General features: G+C 36.2%; 1 protein-coding gene across 1 annotated transcript in view; it reads left to right on the top strand.

Annotated features, from left to right (window-relative positions):
• The window catches only part of NECAB1 (N-terminal EF-hand calcium binding protein 1), a 258,235-nt gene that overhangs the window by 114,583 nt on the left and 122,713 nt on the right, over window positions 1-20,939 (top strand). The window contains exon 5 of the mRNA XM_021089131.2: window positions 7,425-7,522. Within this exon, the coding sequence (XP_020944790.1) occupies window positions 7,425-7,522 (98 nt within the window). The remainder of the gene's footprint in view (window positions 1-7,424; window positions 7,523-20,939) is intronic.

Below are 20,939 nucleotides of genomic sequence, written 5' to 3'. Positions count from 1 at the left end.
ATTCCTATAAACATTTTTTAAGCCTCATACACAAAGTTCCTTTAAGTAGCTGTGCCCCAGACACACCTAGTCAGACATAGAGGAGCATGACCTTGCATTGCCAGAGCCTGGGAAGTGCTGATGAACCTGTCCCTGCCAAGTCTGGGTGCTAGAAAATCAAAAGTCTCTATTCCATGCTGTTAGAGCTATGGCCAGATGTACTTGGCACATTTATAAAATCACCAAAAAGAATTGCAAAATAGCTTGTGTGACACTGATATGTATCCCCTCAAAATAACTCATGTTTAGGTTTCCAACTGATGCCTTTATTCGGAGCATGGATATACAAACTCTCTCTTTCTCTGTCATCTGCTATTTTCTTTCCTATCTAGTATATTACTTGGGAAGTTATAGCAAGGTACATATCTTGTACCTATATTTAGGGACTCATCTAAACTCATGAAAATGCTTTGTGAGATTAGTTCCCAGTACGGCCTTTGTGGCAGCTACAGGTTCTCTTGTTCTGACCTGGAATTCCTGGGCCAGACTTGAAAACTCAACAACTTGTAAGACTGAGATGCAGAATAGAAAACTCTGTAATTTGGTGATGTGACACCTCCAATCACATACAGTAAGGAAAGGAGAAATTAACCTTTGGTTGGCATTAAATATCCATGAGAAGATGATTTGCTTTCTGACAGATAATTTATTAAATACATCTAATTATAACTCTTTCTCTATTCTTTCATTCTACTCAATGCCCAGACTCTTTTGGAAGATTCTTTATTTATTGAGGTGAATTTTTCCTCACACATTTCCATATGTACTATACAATCGTATTTAGCTCTTGCCCATGGAATCCTATTGGCTTTCAAATTGGCCCTTGTACACGGAGGGCACAGGGAGACCAGAGAAAGAGGCAGAGCATTCCAAATTGTTAGTGGCAGATTTAATAGACAGGGAAATTTGCATATAAGGCTAGATGTGGGCAGCTACAAAACAAGTAGATCTCTGCACCCTCCCACAAGAATCTTAAAAGTTTATATAGAGTCCTTAATTGGATTCAGTCACCTACACTATCCAGACTGCTCTCTGAAGATGTGTCCTTGAAAATGGCTCCCACTGCGGGAAGGGTGAGGAAGCATACATTTCAAGGGCAGGAAAGGAGATGAGGCACCTCCAATTTTCTGGGTATAGTTTTGTAGGTCAATCTGTGGTCACATACTCTACATGACCTTCACCAAAAAAACATGTGGGCTTCAATAAAAATAGGTCTTTTCTCCTGGAAGTTATCCTACTTACAATGGACAAGGGTTTTAAGGAATAAACATTTGTTCTGAACTTTTCTTTATCCGTAATGCTAAACACATTTGCTCAGCTCACATTGGTAGCATGATTCAATTAAGGAACATGAGTCATAATAACATGAATAATACCTTAGTCCAAGCTTAGCCATTTCCAAAGCCGTCACTGACTTTGCTATATTTTGGGGTATGCAGATTTACTGCTGAAATTCCCACTTCTACCTCATAGCTTTGGTATGACCTATGGTCCTTTTACTATGACTAAATTACTCCTGGCAGTCGACACTACTCTTGTCTCTCCTGAGGTATATCACCAATATTCTCCAAACCTTCCAAGTGTATTCAGATCTTTTTAATAGAAAAATTTGAGTATGTCATTCTCCTTTTCAAAACTGTTCCAAGGCTTCCCATTGCTCATAACACTCTTCACATTTAATCTGCCTAATAATCTCCTAGTGAACTTACAAAAAATTGCTTAAACCTGGGCCTCACCCCAAATTTTCTGATTTAATAGATGAGACCTTATGAATAATATTCGTTTCTAATAAGTACTCCAGAGCAGTGTTTCTTAAACTTAAATGTACTTACAGCTCATCTGGGGGATTATTAAAATGCAAATTCTGACTCAATAGATCTGAAGTGGATTTGAGATACTGCGCTCTACAAGTTCCTAGGTGATGCTGATGCTGCCGCTCCATAGGACAAAGTTTGAGCCGTGAAGCTCTAGGGAATTCTCTAGAGTATCCAATGCAGATGGTCGAAAACACTTACCTAGACTTAGGGATAAAATTTAGAGCACATAGCAAGGAATTTCCAACACATTGAGTTTCCTCTCTCATCATGATTTGTAGCATCCTGCTTCCTTGGTGTCTCTTATCCTTAAATATCTCCCAATCCTATCCTTTATATCCTAGCAATGATAAACTACACATATTCCTGCTAACAAGATATATGTTTCCATGTCTTTGTTTACCCTTCTTCTGATTATCCAACAGATTCTCACATACCTGTTAATTCAGACCTTATTGGTATCTCCTCTATGAAGCTCTTTCTGATTTACTCAGGTGAGCTTGGGCATTCTTTGCTCTGTATTGAATGCTTGGGCATTCTATTCCTCATGTATCTGCTCTGTAAATGCTATTGATCCTTGTCATGAACAGTGATCATGTGTAGGGAAGTTATTTGTTGGAGTATTTATTTCCCCTACCAGACTGTATGCTCCTTAAAATTGTCTCTGTTTTTTCATCTTTGTATTCCAAGTTCCTAGTATATATAACAGGCACTAAATATGTGCATTAAGTCTAGGTTTGAGTAAATGAACCCACATTATGATAAAGGAGAGATGGAATTATCTCTTTTTATCTATGTTAAATGTCTCTGACTTTTTCACCCAACTTCTCTCTTTGAGTTAATTGGAGCCTACTTGCCCTGGCGTATGTCCCTCAGTGTGTAACTTATAAAAACAGTTTGAATAACACTGAACTGTACCACATCAAGATAACTCTCATACTTATTCACAACTTAAACTCTCTATTCAGAGCTTTGATGTTGTAATTCTCTCTTCTCAGAGTGATTTCCCAAGTGATATTGCTTGGGGAGTGATTGTTTTTTCCTAACTACTTGGAAAGGTGAGAGGAACAAAGGAAGGAAAGAAGGAAGGAAGGAAGGAAAGGAAAAGAAAGGAAAGGAAAGAAAAAGGAAAGGAAAGGAAGGAAGGAAGGAAGAAAGAAAGGAAGGAAAGAAGGAGGGCAGGCTAGATAGGTGTCTCCTCTAAGACCTCTAATCCTTGTCTTCTCATGTGCTCTATCAGCACATGAATACATAGGTTTGATTTCAAGGTGGAAAGACAACTTATATTCTTTCCAGGGACCTTCACTGTTTAAGCCAAATATATGTGAATTAAAATATGTATTTATTTATGTTTTTTATTGAAGTATAGTTGATTTATAATATTGTGTTAGTTTAAGATATATAGCATAGCAATTCAGTATTTTTGCAGATTATATTCCATGATAGGTTATTACAAGATAATGGGTATAAATCCCTCTCCTATACAGTATATTGTTGTTGCTTAATCTATTTTATAGGTAGTAGTTTGTATCTGTTAATCCCATAAACTATTTTGTCCCTTCCCACTTCTCTTCTCCTTTGGTAGTAACCACAACTTTGTTTTCTATGTCTGTAAGTCTGTTTCTGTTTTGCATATAGATTTGTTTGTATTATTTTTTAGATTCCATATGTAAATGATATCATATAGTATTTTTATTTTTTTACCTATCTTATTTAAGTATAATATTCTCTGGTTCCATCCACATTATTGCAGATGGCAGTATTTCATTCTTTTTTATGGCTGAGTACTATACCACTGTATATGTGTATGTGTGTATATACTTGCTGAAGAGACTGTTTCTCCTCAACTGTATTCTTGCCTCCTTTGTATAGATTAATTGACAATAGGTGCATGAGATTATTCTGGAAAAGATTATTCTTTTATTGGCTTAAAAAGATGTGATATATATATATAAAACCTCATAGTGGTTTTAATTTGCATTTCTCTAATAATTAGCAAGGTTGACCATCTTTTCATTTACCTGATAGACATCTGTTATGTCTTCTTTGGAAAAAAGGTTTATTCATATCTTCACTTATTTTTTATTGGATTTTCATTTTCTTGATACTGAGTCATATGAGCTATTTACATATTTTGGATATTAACTCCTTGTCAATTGCATCATTTGCAAATACTTTCTCCCATTCCATAGGCTGCCTTTTTGTTTTGTTGATGGATTCCTTCACTGTGTAAAAGCTTTCAAGTTTAATTAGGTCTCATTAGTTTATTTTTGCTTTTATTACTCTTACTTTAGAAAACTGAACCAAGAAAATATTTTTAATAAAATTTTTATTGTAGTTGATTTACAATGTTGTGTCAATTTCTGCAGTATAGTAAAGTGATCCAGTTATGCATATATATACATTCTTTTTCTCACATCATCCTCCATCACATTTCATCACAAGTGAATGGATATAATTCCCTGTACTATACAGCAGGATCTCATTGCTTATCCACTCCAAATGCTGTAGTTGGCATACTGCCATGATTTATGTCAAAGTGTGTTTCTCCTGTGTTCTCTTCTAGGAGTTTTATGGTTTCGTGCCTTACATTTAGGCTTTTAAACCATTTTGAGTTTATTTTTTATGTGGTGTGAGTAAATGTTCTAATTTCATCGTTTTACATGTAGCTGCCTAGTTTTCCCAGCACACTTGTTGAAGAGACTTTATTCTCCATTGTATTCTTGCCTCCTTTGTTGTAGATTAATTGACAATAGGTGCATGAGATTATTCTGGGCTCTCTGTTCTGTATTGATCTATGTTTCTGTTTTTATGACAGTACCTCACTGTTTTGAACACTATAGCTTTTTTGTATAGTCTAAAGTTTTGGAGGGTTATACTTTCAGCTTTGTTCCTTTTTCATATGACTGCTTGGTAATTTGGGGTGTTTTTACGGTTTCATATAAATTTTAAGGTTATTTGTTCTAGTTCTGTGAAAAATGACCTGGGTATTTTGGTAGGCATTACATTAAATCAGAAGATTTCTTTGGGTGGTATGGCCATTTTAACAATATTAATTCTTCTCATCTAAGAGCATGGGATACCTTTTGATTTCTTCAATTGTCATCAGTTTACTTCGTGAATGTTTTATCTTTTTTGGAGTGTAGGTATTTTACCTCCTTGGTTAAATTTATCTTAAGGTTTTTTTAATGTAATTTGTTTTGGCCACATCAGTGGCATATGGAAGTTCCCAGGCCAGGGATTGAACCCAAGCCCTGGCTGCAACCTGCTCCGCAGCTATGACAACACCAGATCCTTAACCCACTTTGCCACAGAGGGAACTCCTTTTAATGGAATTTTAAATAGGTTCAAAATTTTTCTCTCTCTTATAGTTCACTATTAGTGTATAGAAACACAATAGATTTCTTTATATTAATTTTTTAACCTGCTACCTTGATGAATTCATTTATTAGTTCTTATCAGTTTTGGTGTGAAGACTTTGGGGTTCTCTATGTAGAATATCATGTCATCTGCAAGTAGTAACAGTTTTACCTCTTCCCTTCCAATCTGAATGCCTTTTATTTGTTTTTCCTGTCTGATTGTGGTGGCTAAAATTTACAATACTATGTTAAATAGAAGCATTTAGAATGGGAATCCTTGTCTTATTCCTGAATTTGAGGGGAAGGCTTTCATATTTCACTACTGAGTATAATGTTGGCTGTGAACTTGTCATAAATGGCCTAAATTGTCTTGAGATATGTTCTCTCTGTACCATCTGCTTTGATGAGAGTCTTTATCATGAATGGATGTTGAATTTTGTCTTGCTTTTTCTGTGTCTGTTGAAATAATCATGTTTTTCCTTTGTTAATGTGGTGCATCACACTGATTTGCATGTTTTGGGTTTTTTTTTTTTTTTTTTTTGCTTTTTTAGGGCCACACCCACAGCATATATGGAGGTTCCTGGCTAAGGGTCAAATTGGAGCTACAGCTGCCAGCCTACACCACAACCACAGTAATGTCAGTTTTGAGCTGCATCTGTGACCTACACGACAGCTCATGGCAATGCCAGATCCTTAACCCACTGAGTAAGGCCAGGGTTCAAACCTGCAACCTCATAGTTCCTAATCAGATTTGTTTCCACTGTGCCAGATGGGAACTCCTGATTTGCATATGTTGAAATATCCTTGTGATACTGAAATAAATCCCACTTGATCATGGTGTGTCATCCTTTTCCACATTGTTGGATTTGGGTTGCTAATATTTTGTTGATAATTTTTACATCTATATTCATCAAAGATATTGGTCTTTTGGTATTGTTTATAATTCTTTGTCTGATTTTTGTATCAGGTTAATGGTAATGTTGTAGAATGAATTTGGAAATATTCCCTCCTCTTCAATTTTTTGTACTAGTTTGAGAAGGATAGGCATAAATTCTCCTTTATATGTTTGGTACAATTCCCCAGTGAAGCTATCAGATCCTAGGCTTTTGTTTGCAAGGAGGTGTGTTTTGTTTTTTGGTTTTTGTTTTTTAACTTATAGATTCTATTTTACTTCTAGTGATCAGTCTGTTCAAATTGTCTATATCTTCTTAATCAGTCTTGACAGGCTGCATGTTTTTGAGTCCATGTTAAAAAGATTTGTGTTTACTCTTAAACAGTGCTCTTTCTTTAATCAGTTAGCATTTTTTTTATTATGGCTGCACCCATGGTCCAGGGAACTTCTTGGGCCAGGTATCAAATCCAAGCCACAGCTGTGACCTATGCCATAGCTGCAGCAATACCAGATCCTTTAACAATCTGTGCTGGGCTGGGGATCAAACTCACACCTCTGCAGTGACCTGAGCCACTGCAGATTCTTAACCCACTGTACCACAATGGGAAATCCTATTTAGTTAGCACTTTTATTGCCAACTTTTGCACACAGTGTCTGGTAGACTGATTATCTCTAATTAATTGTTATTTCAGTGTTTTCTTTTGCTCTTTTAATTGGGAGCAGTTCTTCTGCCCTTTAATTTTACTTAAATTGAACTTCTCTTTGAATTTAGGAGAAACAGTTATGTATTGTGCATTTGAAGTGGAGTGTTATATAGTAGCATCCCTGTGCAGACTGTGTGTGTCCAGTTTCTTTGGTACAAATATAATATTTTGCATTTATCTCTATTATGTTTCAAAGTACTAGTTTGGGATCAGCATATATTCCATGCCTGTAATTTTAATTGTAATATCCAATGTAGCATTTATTCCAATCAACTGAAAAATGTGTTAGAATGTGTTTTCTTCTATCCAAATTGGGTAAAAAAAATTACATTGTTACAAGAATAGTTACTCGCAGGGGGTGCCTTGTGTTTTATTCAATTCGTAACCTTAAACAAAGCATGCCTTTCTAAAATGCCTCCTAGAAGAAAGAATAACATATAGTTTAATTTTTTGAAAGTATATTGATGCTTTAGTGTTAGTCTTATTTGAAAAATGTTCAGTTTCCTCTATTTGTTTTACTTATTTATTGAGTAAATCATTAGTTGATATTCTAACATTACCTAAATACAAACATTTATTGCATTGAAAAATTTATTTCAATATTTTCACATTTCAGAATATTTTTCTCAGCACTTGGGCGAGTATGAGAATGTACTAGCAGCACTTGAAGACTTAAATATTTCTATCCTGAAGGCAATGGGAAAAACAAAAAAAGTAAGAAAATTTGATTATTTTTATAAAATCTCTTTGAAAAATATTTTTCTTAAAAATCATACCTATTTTCTAGTGTATCTTAGAAGTATAGATTTGTTTTTATCACTGATAATTTATTTTTCTTGATATAAATGACCTATTTATTTGCAATTCAATTATAAAAAATTCACCAGATGGCAGATATTGTGCTTCATGCTAAGGATACAAAGACACAAAGAGCTTTCCAAATGATTCTTATTCTGGTGGGGATACAAGCGCATGAACGAGTGATTCACATATAGTACAACAGAGAAAAGCGCAATATAGAACACCTAATTCGTGCTGGAGGATATAACACCTGAGCAATTTGAATTAAAAGAAGTAGTTATATCTAAGCAAAGAACCAGATGCAAGGAACATCGTGTGCAAAGGCCCTGTGTCAGGAGGAACATGGGGCATTCAAGGAAGATGGCCAATAAGGCTAAAACTCGGAAAAATCAAGAGTGTCATGATGTCAGATAAAACTGGTGTGGTTGGAAGTGGTGGCATCTTTCATCATGTGTGTTAGTAAACCTGTATTTACTAAATCTAAATGTTAGATTTAGACCTGTATGCTAAGTGCAAATAAATCAGCCATTTTAAGCAGAGATATGAAAAATCATGTAGTGTTTTTTAAAAAACATGCAAGAATTAGCTTGGGATTAATGTGGAAAATGTGGAAGGATAGAAAAAGGAAGATGAGTGAGGAGGCTAGCCAAGGATGAATCCTAGTTTTAAGCTTGAATATCTTGGTACTGGCACTATATAGACAGAGAATGCTGACAGAGGACCATGTTTAGGGAGATAGGATTAGGAATTCCTTCTGCAGTGCAATTGGTTAAGAATCTGACTGCAGTGTCTTGGGTTGCTGCTTAGGCACAGGTTTGATCCCAGGCCTGGTGCAGTGGGTTAAAATATCTGGCTTTGCCACCTCTGTGGTGTAGGTCGCAGCTGCAGCTAGGATTTAATCCTTGGCCCAGGAGCCATATGCTGTGGGTGTGGCCATTAAAAAAAGGAAGTAAGATCATAAGTTACTTTTCAGACATACAGGATCTAGGCTATCTTCAAGACATCTAGGGAAAGTCAAATAAGCCGTTAGATACATAGACCTAGATCTGAGAGACCTAAGTGTATACGAGATATATAACTTGCGAATTGTTAATGCTTAAGCAGAGAACTTGAGTGATACATCATCGTAAAAGAGTATAAATTAAAAAGAGGAGGGGACCCAACACTGAGCTTAGGGAACTTCAGTTTTTGATGGTGAGTAGAGGAGAATGAGCTGAGACAAAGTGGGAAGAAAGATGGGGGAAAGCCATGAAAATGTAATGTCCAAAAGCCGGAGATAGAGTATGTCAAGAGGTAGGAAGTGGGCAACACTATGAAGAGGTCAAGAGAGATGAGAATTAAAATTTCCACTGTCAGTAAGTCAGAAAAAAGGCATTTTATTTATTTATTTATTTATTTATTTATTTATTTATTTATTTTCCCACTGTACAGCAAGGGGGTCAGGTTATCCTTAGATGTATACATTGCAGTTACAGTTTTCTCCCCCACCCTTTCTTCTGTTGCGACATGAGTATCTAGACATAGTTCTCCTGCTCATATACAGTACATAACAAGAAATTTTGAAAATTAAAGTATATATGGAATTTCTGGATAAAGACAGCAGAATAATATATACAAGGAATTCTGCTTGCTATTGAAGCTTCATGAAAAAGAGTGAAATTAGATTTTTAAAAGAAAAAAAATTTTAATTTGTCCATGCCTGTGGCATGTGGAAGCTCCCAGGCCAGGGCTCAAACCCAAGCAACAGCAGTGACCTAAGCCACTATAATGAAGATGCCAGATCCTTAACCCACTGCTCCACAAAAGAACTCCTGAAACTAGATTTTTTAAATAGGGAAATTTATAGCAATAAAATTTAGAAACTGAAAAGCAAATGGACAAGCAGTAGTTGACAGAAGACCTGAAACATTTGACTGCTTCACTTACAATGAGAAAAAGGAGAAAATCATTAGCTTGATTTGTAAAAAGACTCAGGAATTTGTGGCACTAGCTGTCACTGGAAAAGGAGGGGAATGGTAGGGCTAAAACAAGGTGATTTATTGGAAATCTGAATAGGAAGCAGTTAGGTCCCCAGATCCCCAGATCCCTTGTTGTTCTCTACCCAGCTAAGCAATTGCATCCAAGTAAGAAATATATTCTTGATCTCGGAAAAGGTAAAGGAGAGCCTTGGGGTGGTATTAGTCATAGTTGAGGGATGAAACAAAAGTTAATATACTACGTTAAAATACATCCAGCACTCTTCTCTTACTTAACTTCAAGTGTTGGCAACCAGGCATTTTTCCTCCAAGCAGATAACAAGAGGCTGTCTCTGGGAAGTCTAACTGGGAGTTCCCTTGTGGCACAGCAGATTAAGGATCCTGCATTGTCACCACATTGGCTCAGGTTGCTGTGGCATGGGTTCGATCCTTGGCCTGGGAACTTACACATACCATAGGTGTGGCCAAGAAAGAAGGGCAGGAAAAGTCTAACCATTACAAACAAGGGAAAAGACCTATAAATTCTCCAGTGATGATGGAGCTTGGTCTGATCTCTCCTCCCATTGCATAATCAGCTTATTTATAGTCCATCCTTAAATATGCAGTCATTCAAGTGCCACTAAACTTCTTACAGGAAAGACTGAGACCAAAACAAACTGAAAAAGAAAGAGGGAGGGACTAATTCAGCAGACAATGCATGGAGATGGAAACTTCAAAGTAATGCCCTTTACTCCCACGAAGATGTAAGAGAAGATATTACATCCATGAAGCAAGAACAGGATGACAAACAGTGGGCCACAGGAAAATAAGAAAATGCTTTTGGAGGTTTAAGTAAGAGAGCAGAAATAACGATTTAACAGAGTTTTAGAAAATAAAGTTTAAAAAAGCTCCAAAAAATAAAGCAAAATATGACATGAAAAATGGAGTATCAATCTAAGATGTCCAATATCCAAATAACAAATTCCAGAAAGAGAGAAAAACAAAAAAAAAACAAACAAAAAAAAGAAATCTGAATGGATTTTCTCTTGACCTCTTCAGGAGCATTTAGAAATCACATAAAGTTTTATCCCTTGGGACCATCTGTCCAGAAATGGTAATTTTTTAAAGTTCTGCTTGATATAACTTCTTTGGTTAGATCTTATCTTAAATGCCATGTTCTCGGAAAGGTCTTCTCAAACCACCTATCTAAATAAGGTTGTCTTGGAGGTCCCATTGTGGCTCAGCTGTAACAAACCTGACTGGCATCCATGATTAGAATATCTTAAATAGTGAACTTTGTGCTTCTTAATTCAAAGCACTATTCCACACACTCAAAGAACACAAGGCAGGGAATTCCCCTTGTGGCTCATTGGGTTCTCAACCTGACTGGTATCCATGAGGATGCAGATTTAATCCCTGGCCCCATAGAGTGGGTTAAGGATCCAGCGTTGCTGTGAGCTGTGGTGTAGGTCGCAGATGCACTTATCTGGTGTTGCTGTGGCAGTGGCATAAACTGGTAAGGGCAGCTTCGCTTTGACCCCTAGCCTGGGAATTTCCATATGCCTTGAGTGCAGCCCTAATAAGCAAAAATAAATAAATACACACATGCATACATGATACATAAAATAAAAAAATTGTCTTTATCAGAATATTTCATTTGTTCCTTGCTAGCAGTTATCAGGATGAGTAACTATGTATTTTTGTTTGTTGTCTGTAAGGAAGGAGAAAGTATCTTTTTTTTTGAATACCCAGAAACTAGCAATTAAAATGGACCTGAAAATTAAAATGAACTCAGTAAATGTAGTGATTGAGTAAACTGATGAAATTCCATATGCTAAGTATTTTTGCTTCTGAAAGAAAAATTGTTCCTAAATTCCTTGAAGAAGCTTTCAGATTTCTTTTAATAGGAAAAAAAAAGCAAGTATATAGTATTTCTTATTTTCTCACAGATTGCACTAAAATATTCTTCTCCTTGTAGTAATACAATGAGGCTTTGTGCAATTTAAATTAAGATCAATCCATTATTTTGGTCTCTTAAGTACAAAGTCTTTTCTTAGCATGGACCCTTAAAAAGCATTTTGGCCATATAATCATACTGTATAATCAAAGATAATGTATTTGATTTTTTTAAAAAGAAAGAAAATAAGAAATGGTAAAAAAAAAAAATAAAGTGAGAAAGGTATGCGTGATAGCTCAGAATGAGTGAAATGCAGAAGTTTTGACATTTTTCAAGCCACTGTTAAACTGACATCTTGTCCATTCTATCTAATGCAATGAATTCTGATTGAGAAATCTAGTATTTTCCTTTTGAGAGTTCCTAAATATTTTTACCCAGATGAAAGGTCCTGTCTCAGTAGGAAGGGCTGACTGTTCAAGACTTTTATGAAAAATGAAATGCAGGCCATTTACGGTATATCTTCACTGGTAATACATTTGTCTACTGTGTCAGAGAATGGATTAAATGGGTTACCACTGCTTAACTTAAACTTCAAGAGGTGACTTGGCACAGATATAGTCTGTCATTATTTTCCCTTCCTCCTCCTTAAACACAAGCCCTTTGCTAGATCCTCAGGAGTTAACTGGATTATTTTACTTTGTTTATTTTTCTGAAATAAGCATGATATGTCAAATTTCACATGATCATTTGAAAGCCCTGAAGGTAGCTAAAACCAGATTTCCCTGATTTTGGGTTTCATACAAACACACACACGCACACACACCCACACGCACATGCGCACACACACACACACACAAGTAGATTTGTCCCTTTGTTTCTCTTCTTTCTACAATGGGGTGACAAGTAACATATCCTCGGTATGCAATATGCTTGTAATATCAAATCACATGTGGAATTCTGATGCTTAAGTGAAAACATCTTGTACTGAGTTATATAAGAATAAATGGGATGCCCTTAAGGCTCATTGGTAGGGCTTAAAAGGAGATTATGAGCTAAAGTGAAGAGTGGTGTTCTTAAAATAATTATTTAGGGTGCAACAGTCATGCTGCTGAGTGAACCTGGGGATGTGTCAAAATTAAAATGTATACATATTTTCTATTTTGCTCCTAAAAGTCGTTTTTCTAGTAAGCACATCCTACAATATAGCATCAATGATTTTAAGAAAAATATGAACTTGAGTCTTAGCACTACTGAGCACCTATCTCTCTCTTGCCTCTTAACATCTGTCTTTGGGATCTATGCTGTTTGTCTCCCCAGCATCGGTATATAACATCATTTCAACCTTTCCATCTCTCCTCTATGTTTATTTCCTTCTATTTAGCATGTCAGCCCCCCAGGGTGCCATATTCTGTTCACTAGTTAATTATAACCATTTCATTTATAAAAAGTTGTCTTATAAAGAAAAAAAGAAATAGCAATAGGTCTAAGAATTCCTATCTTGGAAAAAATCATTAATTATGATTTTTACATTGGATTTATAGTGAAAATTTTCCCATGTTTCAGGCAGAATATAGGAGCTAAAATACTACTCTGATGGAATAGTAACCCTCTTAGGCTTATAGAAGGCGGACATTTTCATCCTTCATTATAGTTTAATTATAGTCCTTTTAATTATTAAATTTTATTAATGAAAAATATATTCTTGGACTTCAGAGTGACCATAGGAAAACATTTTCCAAAAAGATTATTTGATATCCCATGTGTTCCTTGAAATTACCTTTCACATAAATGTGTTCAGGAAAAAGAAGATCGAGACTAAGGGCATGGAAAATAGGAGAGAAGTTGTCTTGAGCTTGCAGATTTGGCCCAATAACAGAGAAGCCCTGTGTCAGATCTAATCCTTAGAATCCTCCTTACAAAGGTGGCCAGACTTCTGCCCAGTTCTGGCAAAGGGAAATGCTGGGTGATTGGAAACCTGCTTCAAGTCGTGGGGGACAGAGTCCTCTAGGAGACCCATGGTTTCCTGAAGGAACCTGAAGTACTTGCTGATTTATAGAATAGCAGTCCTGGGCAGAGGAACTTGCCACTTCTGTCTGTGGAGGGAGGGAGCAGAACTGAGATCACAGACCTGACCCAGTTCATGTGAGTATGGTTTTGGCGGCAATTTAAAGATGAGATTACCTGTAGATTAGACCACAGGGGAATGATTAGTTCAGGCAATCATCAACAAGGTGAAAACTAGGAGGATAAGGGACAGAAGCTGACAGTGTAGCCTAGGCAGGCTGGAAACTTGGATTGGCACCTACCTGGAAACCACACTGTTAGCTGTTTCTAGCTGTTGCCACAGCTCTACCAAATTACCTGACTGCTGACTGACTTCTCTGAGCCAAGTTGCTAGACAGAGCCTCTTCTTCCCTACTAGTTTAAGGTTTGAGTAGTTCTGAACAAAAAGTGAATGAGAATTAACAATAAGTGCCAACTAACATTTATATAGTGCTTAGAGTTATCAACATCCTTTAATGTACAATATTTAATTTATTCTTTGTAACATCTTAGTGAGTAATATTAGGCAAATGAAAATATACTTATTTCAAAAATGTAGAAACTGAGTCACAAAGTGCTTAGTTTATTTATTAATATCATAAATTTAGTGAGTTTTAAGCCAAGTGATTTTCATTTGAAATGTGGTTCCATACTGAACATTTTATAAATATGTAACCCTAAGTTGTATCACGGCACAAAAAATTTCTAGTGTTAGATAAGTTTAATGTTTGAGGAGTTCCCATTGTGGCTCAGTGGTAACTAACCCAACTAGTATCCATGAGGATGCAGGTTCAATCCCTGGCCTCGCTCAGTGGGTTAAGGATTGGGCATTATTGCTAGCTACGGTGTGGGTCACAGATATGGTTCAGATCCAGTGTTGCTGTGGCTGAGGTGCAGGCCGGCAGCTACAGCTCAGATTCAACTCCTAGCCTAGAAACTTCCATGTGCCACAGGTTAGACCCTAAAAAAATACAAAAAAAAAAATTAATGTTTGAAACAATTAAACTCTTCAGCAGACTGGAGACATCCGGCTTCTCTGATAAAGTTATTTTCAATTTTGCAAGTGAACAAATAGGTGCCCAGAGCTTAGTGTAATATGTGAAGAAAATATGAAAGAAATCATAGACAAAAGTAGATGCTAATTAAATGCTAAAATAATTAAATGCTGAAATTAAAAAAAGTAAATGGTGCATATACAACATTCTAGACAAGGAAGTTCATACATTTTAATATACATAGTCTATTGTCATCAAAGAAATAGATGAAATGTTAATTAGAAAACAAGAGATGTAACATACCATATTTAGCTTTTTGCTTGAAGAATTAAATATATCTAAAAGGAGAGCTAATAGCTAGTGAGCACTATGCAAAACTGCTGGTGGCCCTCTGAGCTCTGGGTAGATTTAGGATCCCAAAGCATCCAAATAGAAGTCCAGCTGCTTTTGCCAAATAAGCTAGCTAACTATTACACTTTTCTTTTTTTCTTTTTTCTTTTGTTTTGGCCATGCCAATGGCATTTGGAAGGGATTAAGTGACCCAAGCCACTGCAGTGAAAATGCTGGATCCTTACCTACTGAACTACAAGACAACCCCCACTTTTCACTTCTTACCTAAAATTCCACATTTAACATTTGCTATATATTTATACTTGGGTGGGTATCTTAGCTAACTGTCCTGTTCCACTGATAGAACTGTTCTAGTATTATTAACACATTGTCTTAATTCTTGCTTGAGTATTTGGGTATGTTTGAAAATGAAAAAGTACAAGTCTACCCTGGTTTTTCTTTACCAAAGTGTTGGTGTTTTTCCTGTTTTGTCATTTTAATATAAGTTTTAAGTTGTTTTTTTCAATTCTAAGGGAAATTTCCTTGTGAAAGCTATTGGATTTTCATTACATTTGTAAAGTAGTTTTGAGAGATTGTCATCTTGCTAATATTATGCTTCCCATGCATATGCATACATATTTCTTCATTTATCCAAACTTTCTTTTGTCTCATTAAATGTTTTGATACTTCATATAGTTTCAAGACATGTCTTAATTGATTTGTAGCTATTTTATGTTTTTGTTGCTTTTATAAATGGTCTGCCTCTCCATATTCCTTTTTTTTTTTTTTTTTTTTTTTTTGGTGTGTGTGTGTGTGTCTTTTCTAGGGCCGTACCTGCAGCATATGGAGGTTCCCAGGCTAGGGGTCTAAACAGAGCTGTAGCCGCCAGCCTATGCCACAGCCACAGCAATGTGAGATCCAAGCCACATCTGCAACCCTCACCTCAGGTCATGGCAACGCTGGATCCTTAACCCACTGAGGGAGGCCAGGGATCGAACCCGCAACCTCATGGCTCCTAGTCGGATTCATTAACCACTAAGCCATGATGGGAACTCTGTCTCTCCATATTCCTAACTCAATATTGGCAGTATATTAGAAAATGATTGATTTTTTTTTTTTTGTATATGATTTTGGTGAGCAGATTAGCTACCATTTTCAGTGGCTGCTCCAGCTGTGACAGTCTATTTATTTCCCTTAACTAATATTACAGGTTTGAACATGGAGATGCATTGCCACTTAGTGGAATAATCAACCTATTTCATCTATCTTTCAGAAAATCTAACCAGATAAAATGTTGGTGGGTGGGGGTGAGATTTAAATAAGGAGGTAAGAATGGGCAGGATTTTAAAAGAGAAAGAAGATAGAGGTAACTACACATCTTTGACCACTTAAGTAGGCAGTTTGGGGCCTGGTTCTGCCAGAGGCCTTCATTCCAAAAAGGTCTGTGATTTACCAGTGGGTAGGATCAGGTTGTACTGACAGCAGTTTGCTACACTTTACCTTATGCTTCCTGAATGAGTGTATAATAGCAAATGATGATCTTGCCTATAATCTTGAAAGGACTTGAAAAAATCTCAGCAAATCCTTAGAGCTGTGATAGTTACAGGCCCCAGGTAAATCTCTGGTGTACCCCAAAACCATAGGGATCCCTATATAAGTAGTCACCCTTTTTCATGATCACTTTTATTTTTAGACAATCCTACTAATCCTTCCAACCCTATTCCTCTCCCTCCACCCAACCATAAATAAGATATAGTGAGAAATTATTGTATTTTGTGTTATGCACATATAGTTTTGGAACTGTTTGTTTCCTTCATGAGAATCTTTTTTAAAATGTAGCTTAAATTGCTGACTGGAACACTTTGTTCTTAAGAGAAATTGGGGTTGATTTTCTGCCTAATGAAGTAATGAGTACAAAGTACACCACTTTATTTAAACAGAAAAGATGGTTTGCTTAAGGATTTGCCTTCATGAATAGCCCTATTTCTAAAAAACTGATCTTTGAAATGTGTAAAGCTAGATGAGGGAAAGAGAAGTTAATACAAACATTTCTAGGGGATATACAGCACAGCATGTGATTCTGTCATGAGAATCAAAATTGATATGACTCATTTATTTTGCCTAAAGTGTAAAAGTAAAGAGGGAAAGATTAAAAATTTATCTGTGTTATATTTCTCAGATTCAACAGGCATCAGTTATTACCATGCTAAAGTTGTCCTTTCTGTTTCTTGTTTGCTATTTAGTATACAAATGTACTAAATATTATTTTAACTATTTAGTTTTGCCAAAGTCTTCAATTGAATAATATGTTCAAAGACAAAATAAGTATATGGTGCATTATACCTGTGTTTCCTGTGTGACTGCTACAGGACAATAGAGCTCATGGCCTCATGTGCTGTGTGCTGTCCTCTTTGGAGTGATTTATTTAATGATCTGACAGTTGTGTACTAGCAATGGTCTGTAGCTCTAGTGGCTCTACAGGGGTGTAGCCTGGTCCGGGATCTCTGGTGTGGTGCAAAAATTACACACTCTTATTAGAGTTTCTTTAAACCAGGACAATATTCAGTTTGAATTTCTATAATGGATCATAATTCACTTTTTAAGACTACCAAGCCCTGTAAGTGACTTGACTTCTGACAATATAGAAATGAGATTGGGGAATTCCTGTTGTGGCACAGCAGAAACGAATCCAACTAGTATCCATGAAAATTTGGGTTTGATCCCTGGCCTTGCTTAGTGGGTTGGGGATCTAGCATTGCTGTGAGCTGTTGTGTAATTTGCAGATGCAGCTCAGATCCTGTGTTGCTGTGGCTGTGGTGAAGGCTGGCAGCTGGAGCTCTGATTCAACTCCTAGCCTGGGAACTTCTGTACGCAGCAAGTGAGGCCCTAAAAAGAAAAAAAAAAAAAAAAAAAAAAAAAAAAGAGAGATTGTTTTCATTAATTGTACACTTAAGTGCCCAAATATTAGCTGTGTCTTATTACTCTGAGATTAAAATGTCTACTTCGGCAACCTCTTAGATTTTTTGAAACAAAATAATAATAATATAGCTAACGTATTATTTAACACTTACCAAAAACCATGCCAACACTTTCATTTTAGTATCTTATTTAATCCTAATATTTTATTAGGTAGGTTCTGTTTTGTTCCCATAAGTGTATAAAGAGACTGAGGCAAAAAAGTGTTAGGTCATATGGATAAGATGTAGACAGTAATCTCAAAATTGATGCATTGCCAATTTCTTCTTAGCCTTCTTGTCTTGAAGCCACCATGATTTCCAGTCAATTTCTTGAAAAGATGACAAAAATCATGGTTTGTTGGAGAGAAAAGAAAAAATATTTCAGGACTTGGTTAGTTATAACCATTATTTACTACTGTGCAATAAATTTTACTCCTAAATTAAGTTATTTCTAGCAGTTTTTAAGACTTAGGAATTTGGGAGTTGCTTAACTCGGTGATTCTGACTCAAGTTGTAGTCAAGTTTTGTGTTGACACTGCAGACATCTGAAGGTGCTTGAGGAACTGCTTCTGAGCAGCTGTTGTTGGCATATTAGGAGGCAATAGAGAGTTAGTCATGTAGCTTTAATTCCTCATCATGTGGGCTTCTCCTTAGGGCTGTTCAGATGACATGGCACCTAGATTTCTCCATAGCAAGCACAAAAAGAGGGAAAAAAAAAGAGACAGACAAAGAGACACATAGAAACCCTAAAATAAGACAGAGATTAAGATTACAATATAGTCTTGGCAGTAATATCATATCACTTCTATCATATCCTATTCATTAGTAAATCCAGCCCTCCTCAAGGGGAGGAAAATTATTAAACTCCACTTATTTAAGGAAAAAGTACCATAGAATATGTGTAAATATCTTTTTAAAATATTTTATCATAGTTGATATATAATGTTCTCTCAATTTCTGCTGCACAGCAGAGTGACCCAGCCATATATCCATATATATTCTTCTTTTTTTTTAAATATGATTGGTTTTCATATACCTGTTTACAGTGTTCTGTCAATTTTCTACTGTACAGCATGGTGACCCAGTTACATATACAAGCATACAATCTTTTTTCTTACATTATCATGCTCCATCATAAGTGACTAAACACAGTTCCCAGTGCAATACAGCAAGATTGTGCATTACAAAGGCAATAGTCTGCATCTATTAACTCCAAGTTCCCAATCTATCCCACTCCCTCCCCTTCCCCCTAGGCAACCACAAGTCTGTTCTGTAAATCCATAATTTTCTTTTCTATGGAAAGGTTCATTTGTGCTGTATGTTAGATACCAGATATAAGTGATATCATGTAGTATTTGTCTTTCTCTTTCTGACTGACTTCACTCAGTATGAGAGTATCTAGTTCCATCAATGTTGCTGCAAATGGCATTATGTCGCTCTTTTTTTATGGCTGAGTAGTATTTCATTGTGTATATATACCACGTCTTCCTCATCCAATCGTCTGTCGACATTTGGGTTGTTTCCATGTCTTGGCTATTGTGAACAGTGCTGTAGTGAACATGCTGGTGCATGTGTGTTTTCAAGAAAGTTTTGTCTAGATATATGCCCAAGGGTTGAATTGCTGGGTCATATGGTAGTTCTATGTAGAGTTTTCTAAGGGACCTCCATACCGTTCTCCCCAGTGGATGTACCAGCTTACATTCTGACCAACAGTGCAGGAGGGTTCCCTTTTCTCCACACTCTCTCCAGCATTTGTTCTTTGTGGACTTATTAATGATGGTGATTCTGACCGGAGTGAGGTGGTACATTATGGTAGTTTTGATTTGCATTTCTCTAATAATCAGCAATGTTGAGTATTTTTTCATGTACTTGTTGGCCACCTGTATATCTTCTTTGGAGAAATGTCTATTCAGGTCCTTTGCCCATTTTTCAATTGGGTTGTTGGCTTATTTGCTGTTGAGTTGTATAAATTGTTTGTATATTTGAGAGATTAAGCCATTGTAAGTTGCATCATTTGAAACTATTTTCTCCCATTCTGTAAGTTGTTTTTTTGTTTTGTTTTTAGTTTCCTATGCTGTGCAAAAGCTTGTCAGTTTGATTAGTCCCATTGGTTTATTTTTGCTTTTATTTCTGATGCTTTGGGGGACTGACCTGAGAAAACATTTGTAAGGTTGATGTCAGAGAATGTTTTGCCTACGTTCTCTTCCAGGAGTTTGATGGTGTCTTGTCTTATGTTTAAGTCTATCAGCCATTTTGAGTTTATTTTTGTGCATGGCATGAGGGTGTGTTCTAATTTCATTGCTTGCATGCAGCTGTCCAGGTTTCCCAGCAATGCTTGCTGAATAGACTTTCTTTTTCCCATATTATATGCTCTTGCCTCCTTTGTCAAAGATTAATTGACCATAGGTGTCAGTGTTTATTTCTGGGTTCTCTACTCTGTTCCATTGGTCTGTATGTCTGTTTTGGTACCAGTACCACATTGTTTTGATGACTGTGGCTTTGTACTATTGCCTGAAGTCTGGGAGAGTTATGCCTCCTGCTTGGTTTTTGTTCCTCAGAATTGCTTTGTTAATTCTGGGTATTTTGTGGTTCCATATGAATTTTTGGATTGTTTGTTCTAGTTCTGTGAACAATGTCATGGGTAATTTGATAGGGATTGCATTGAGTCTGTAGATTGCTTTGGGTAGTATGGCCATTTTTACAATATTGATTTTTTTCCAATCCATGAGCATGGAATATCTTTCCATTTCTTTACATCTTCTTTGATTTCTTTGATTAAAGTTTTATAGTTCTCTGCATATAAGTCCTTTACCTCCTTGGTCAGGTGTAGTCCCAGGTATTTGATTTTTGGGGGGTAAAATTTTAAAAGGTACTATATTTTTTTATTCCTTTTCTAATATTTCATTGTTAGTATACAGAAATGTGACTGATTTCTGAATGTGAATCTTATATCCTGCTGTTTTGCTGAATTTGTTGATCAGTTCAAGTAGTTTTGGGGTTGAGCCCTTAGGGTTTTATATATATAGTATCATGTCCTCTGCATACAGTGCCAGTTTTACCTCTTCTCTTCCAATTTGGATGCCTTTTATTTTTTGTGTGTGTCTGATTGCTGTGGCCAGGACTTCCAATATATGTTGAATAACAGTGGTGAGA

This window comes from Sus scrofa, chromosome 4 (assembly GCF_054392235.1).
Source record: "Sus scrofa isolate SSC_HxYL_T2T_F1_AM1 chromosome 4, Sscrofa_HxYL_maternal_Yorkshire_Landrace_v2.0, whole genome shotgun sequence".
In the NCBI taxonomy this organism is placed as follows: domain Eukaryota; kingdom Metazoa; phylum Chordata; class Mammalia; order Artiodactyla; family Suidae; genus Sus; species Sus scrofa.
This window is presented reverse-complemented; position numbering and strand designations above follow the sequence as displayed.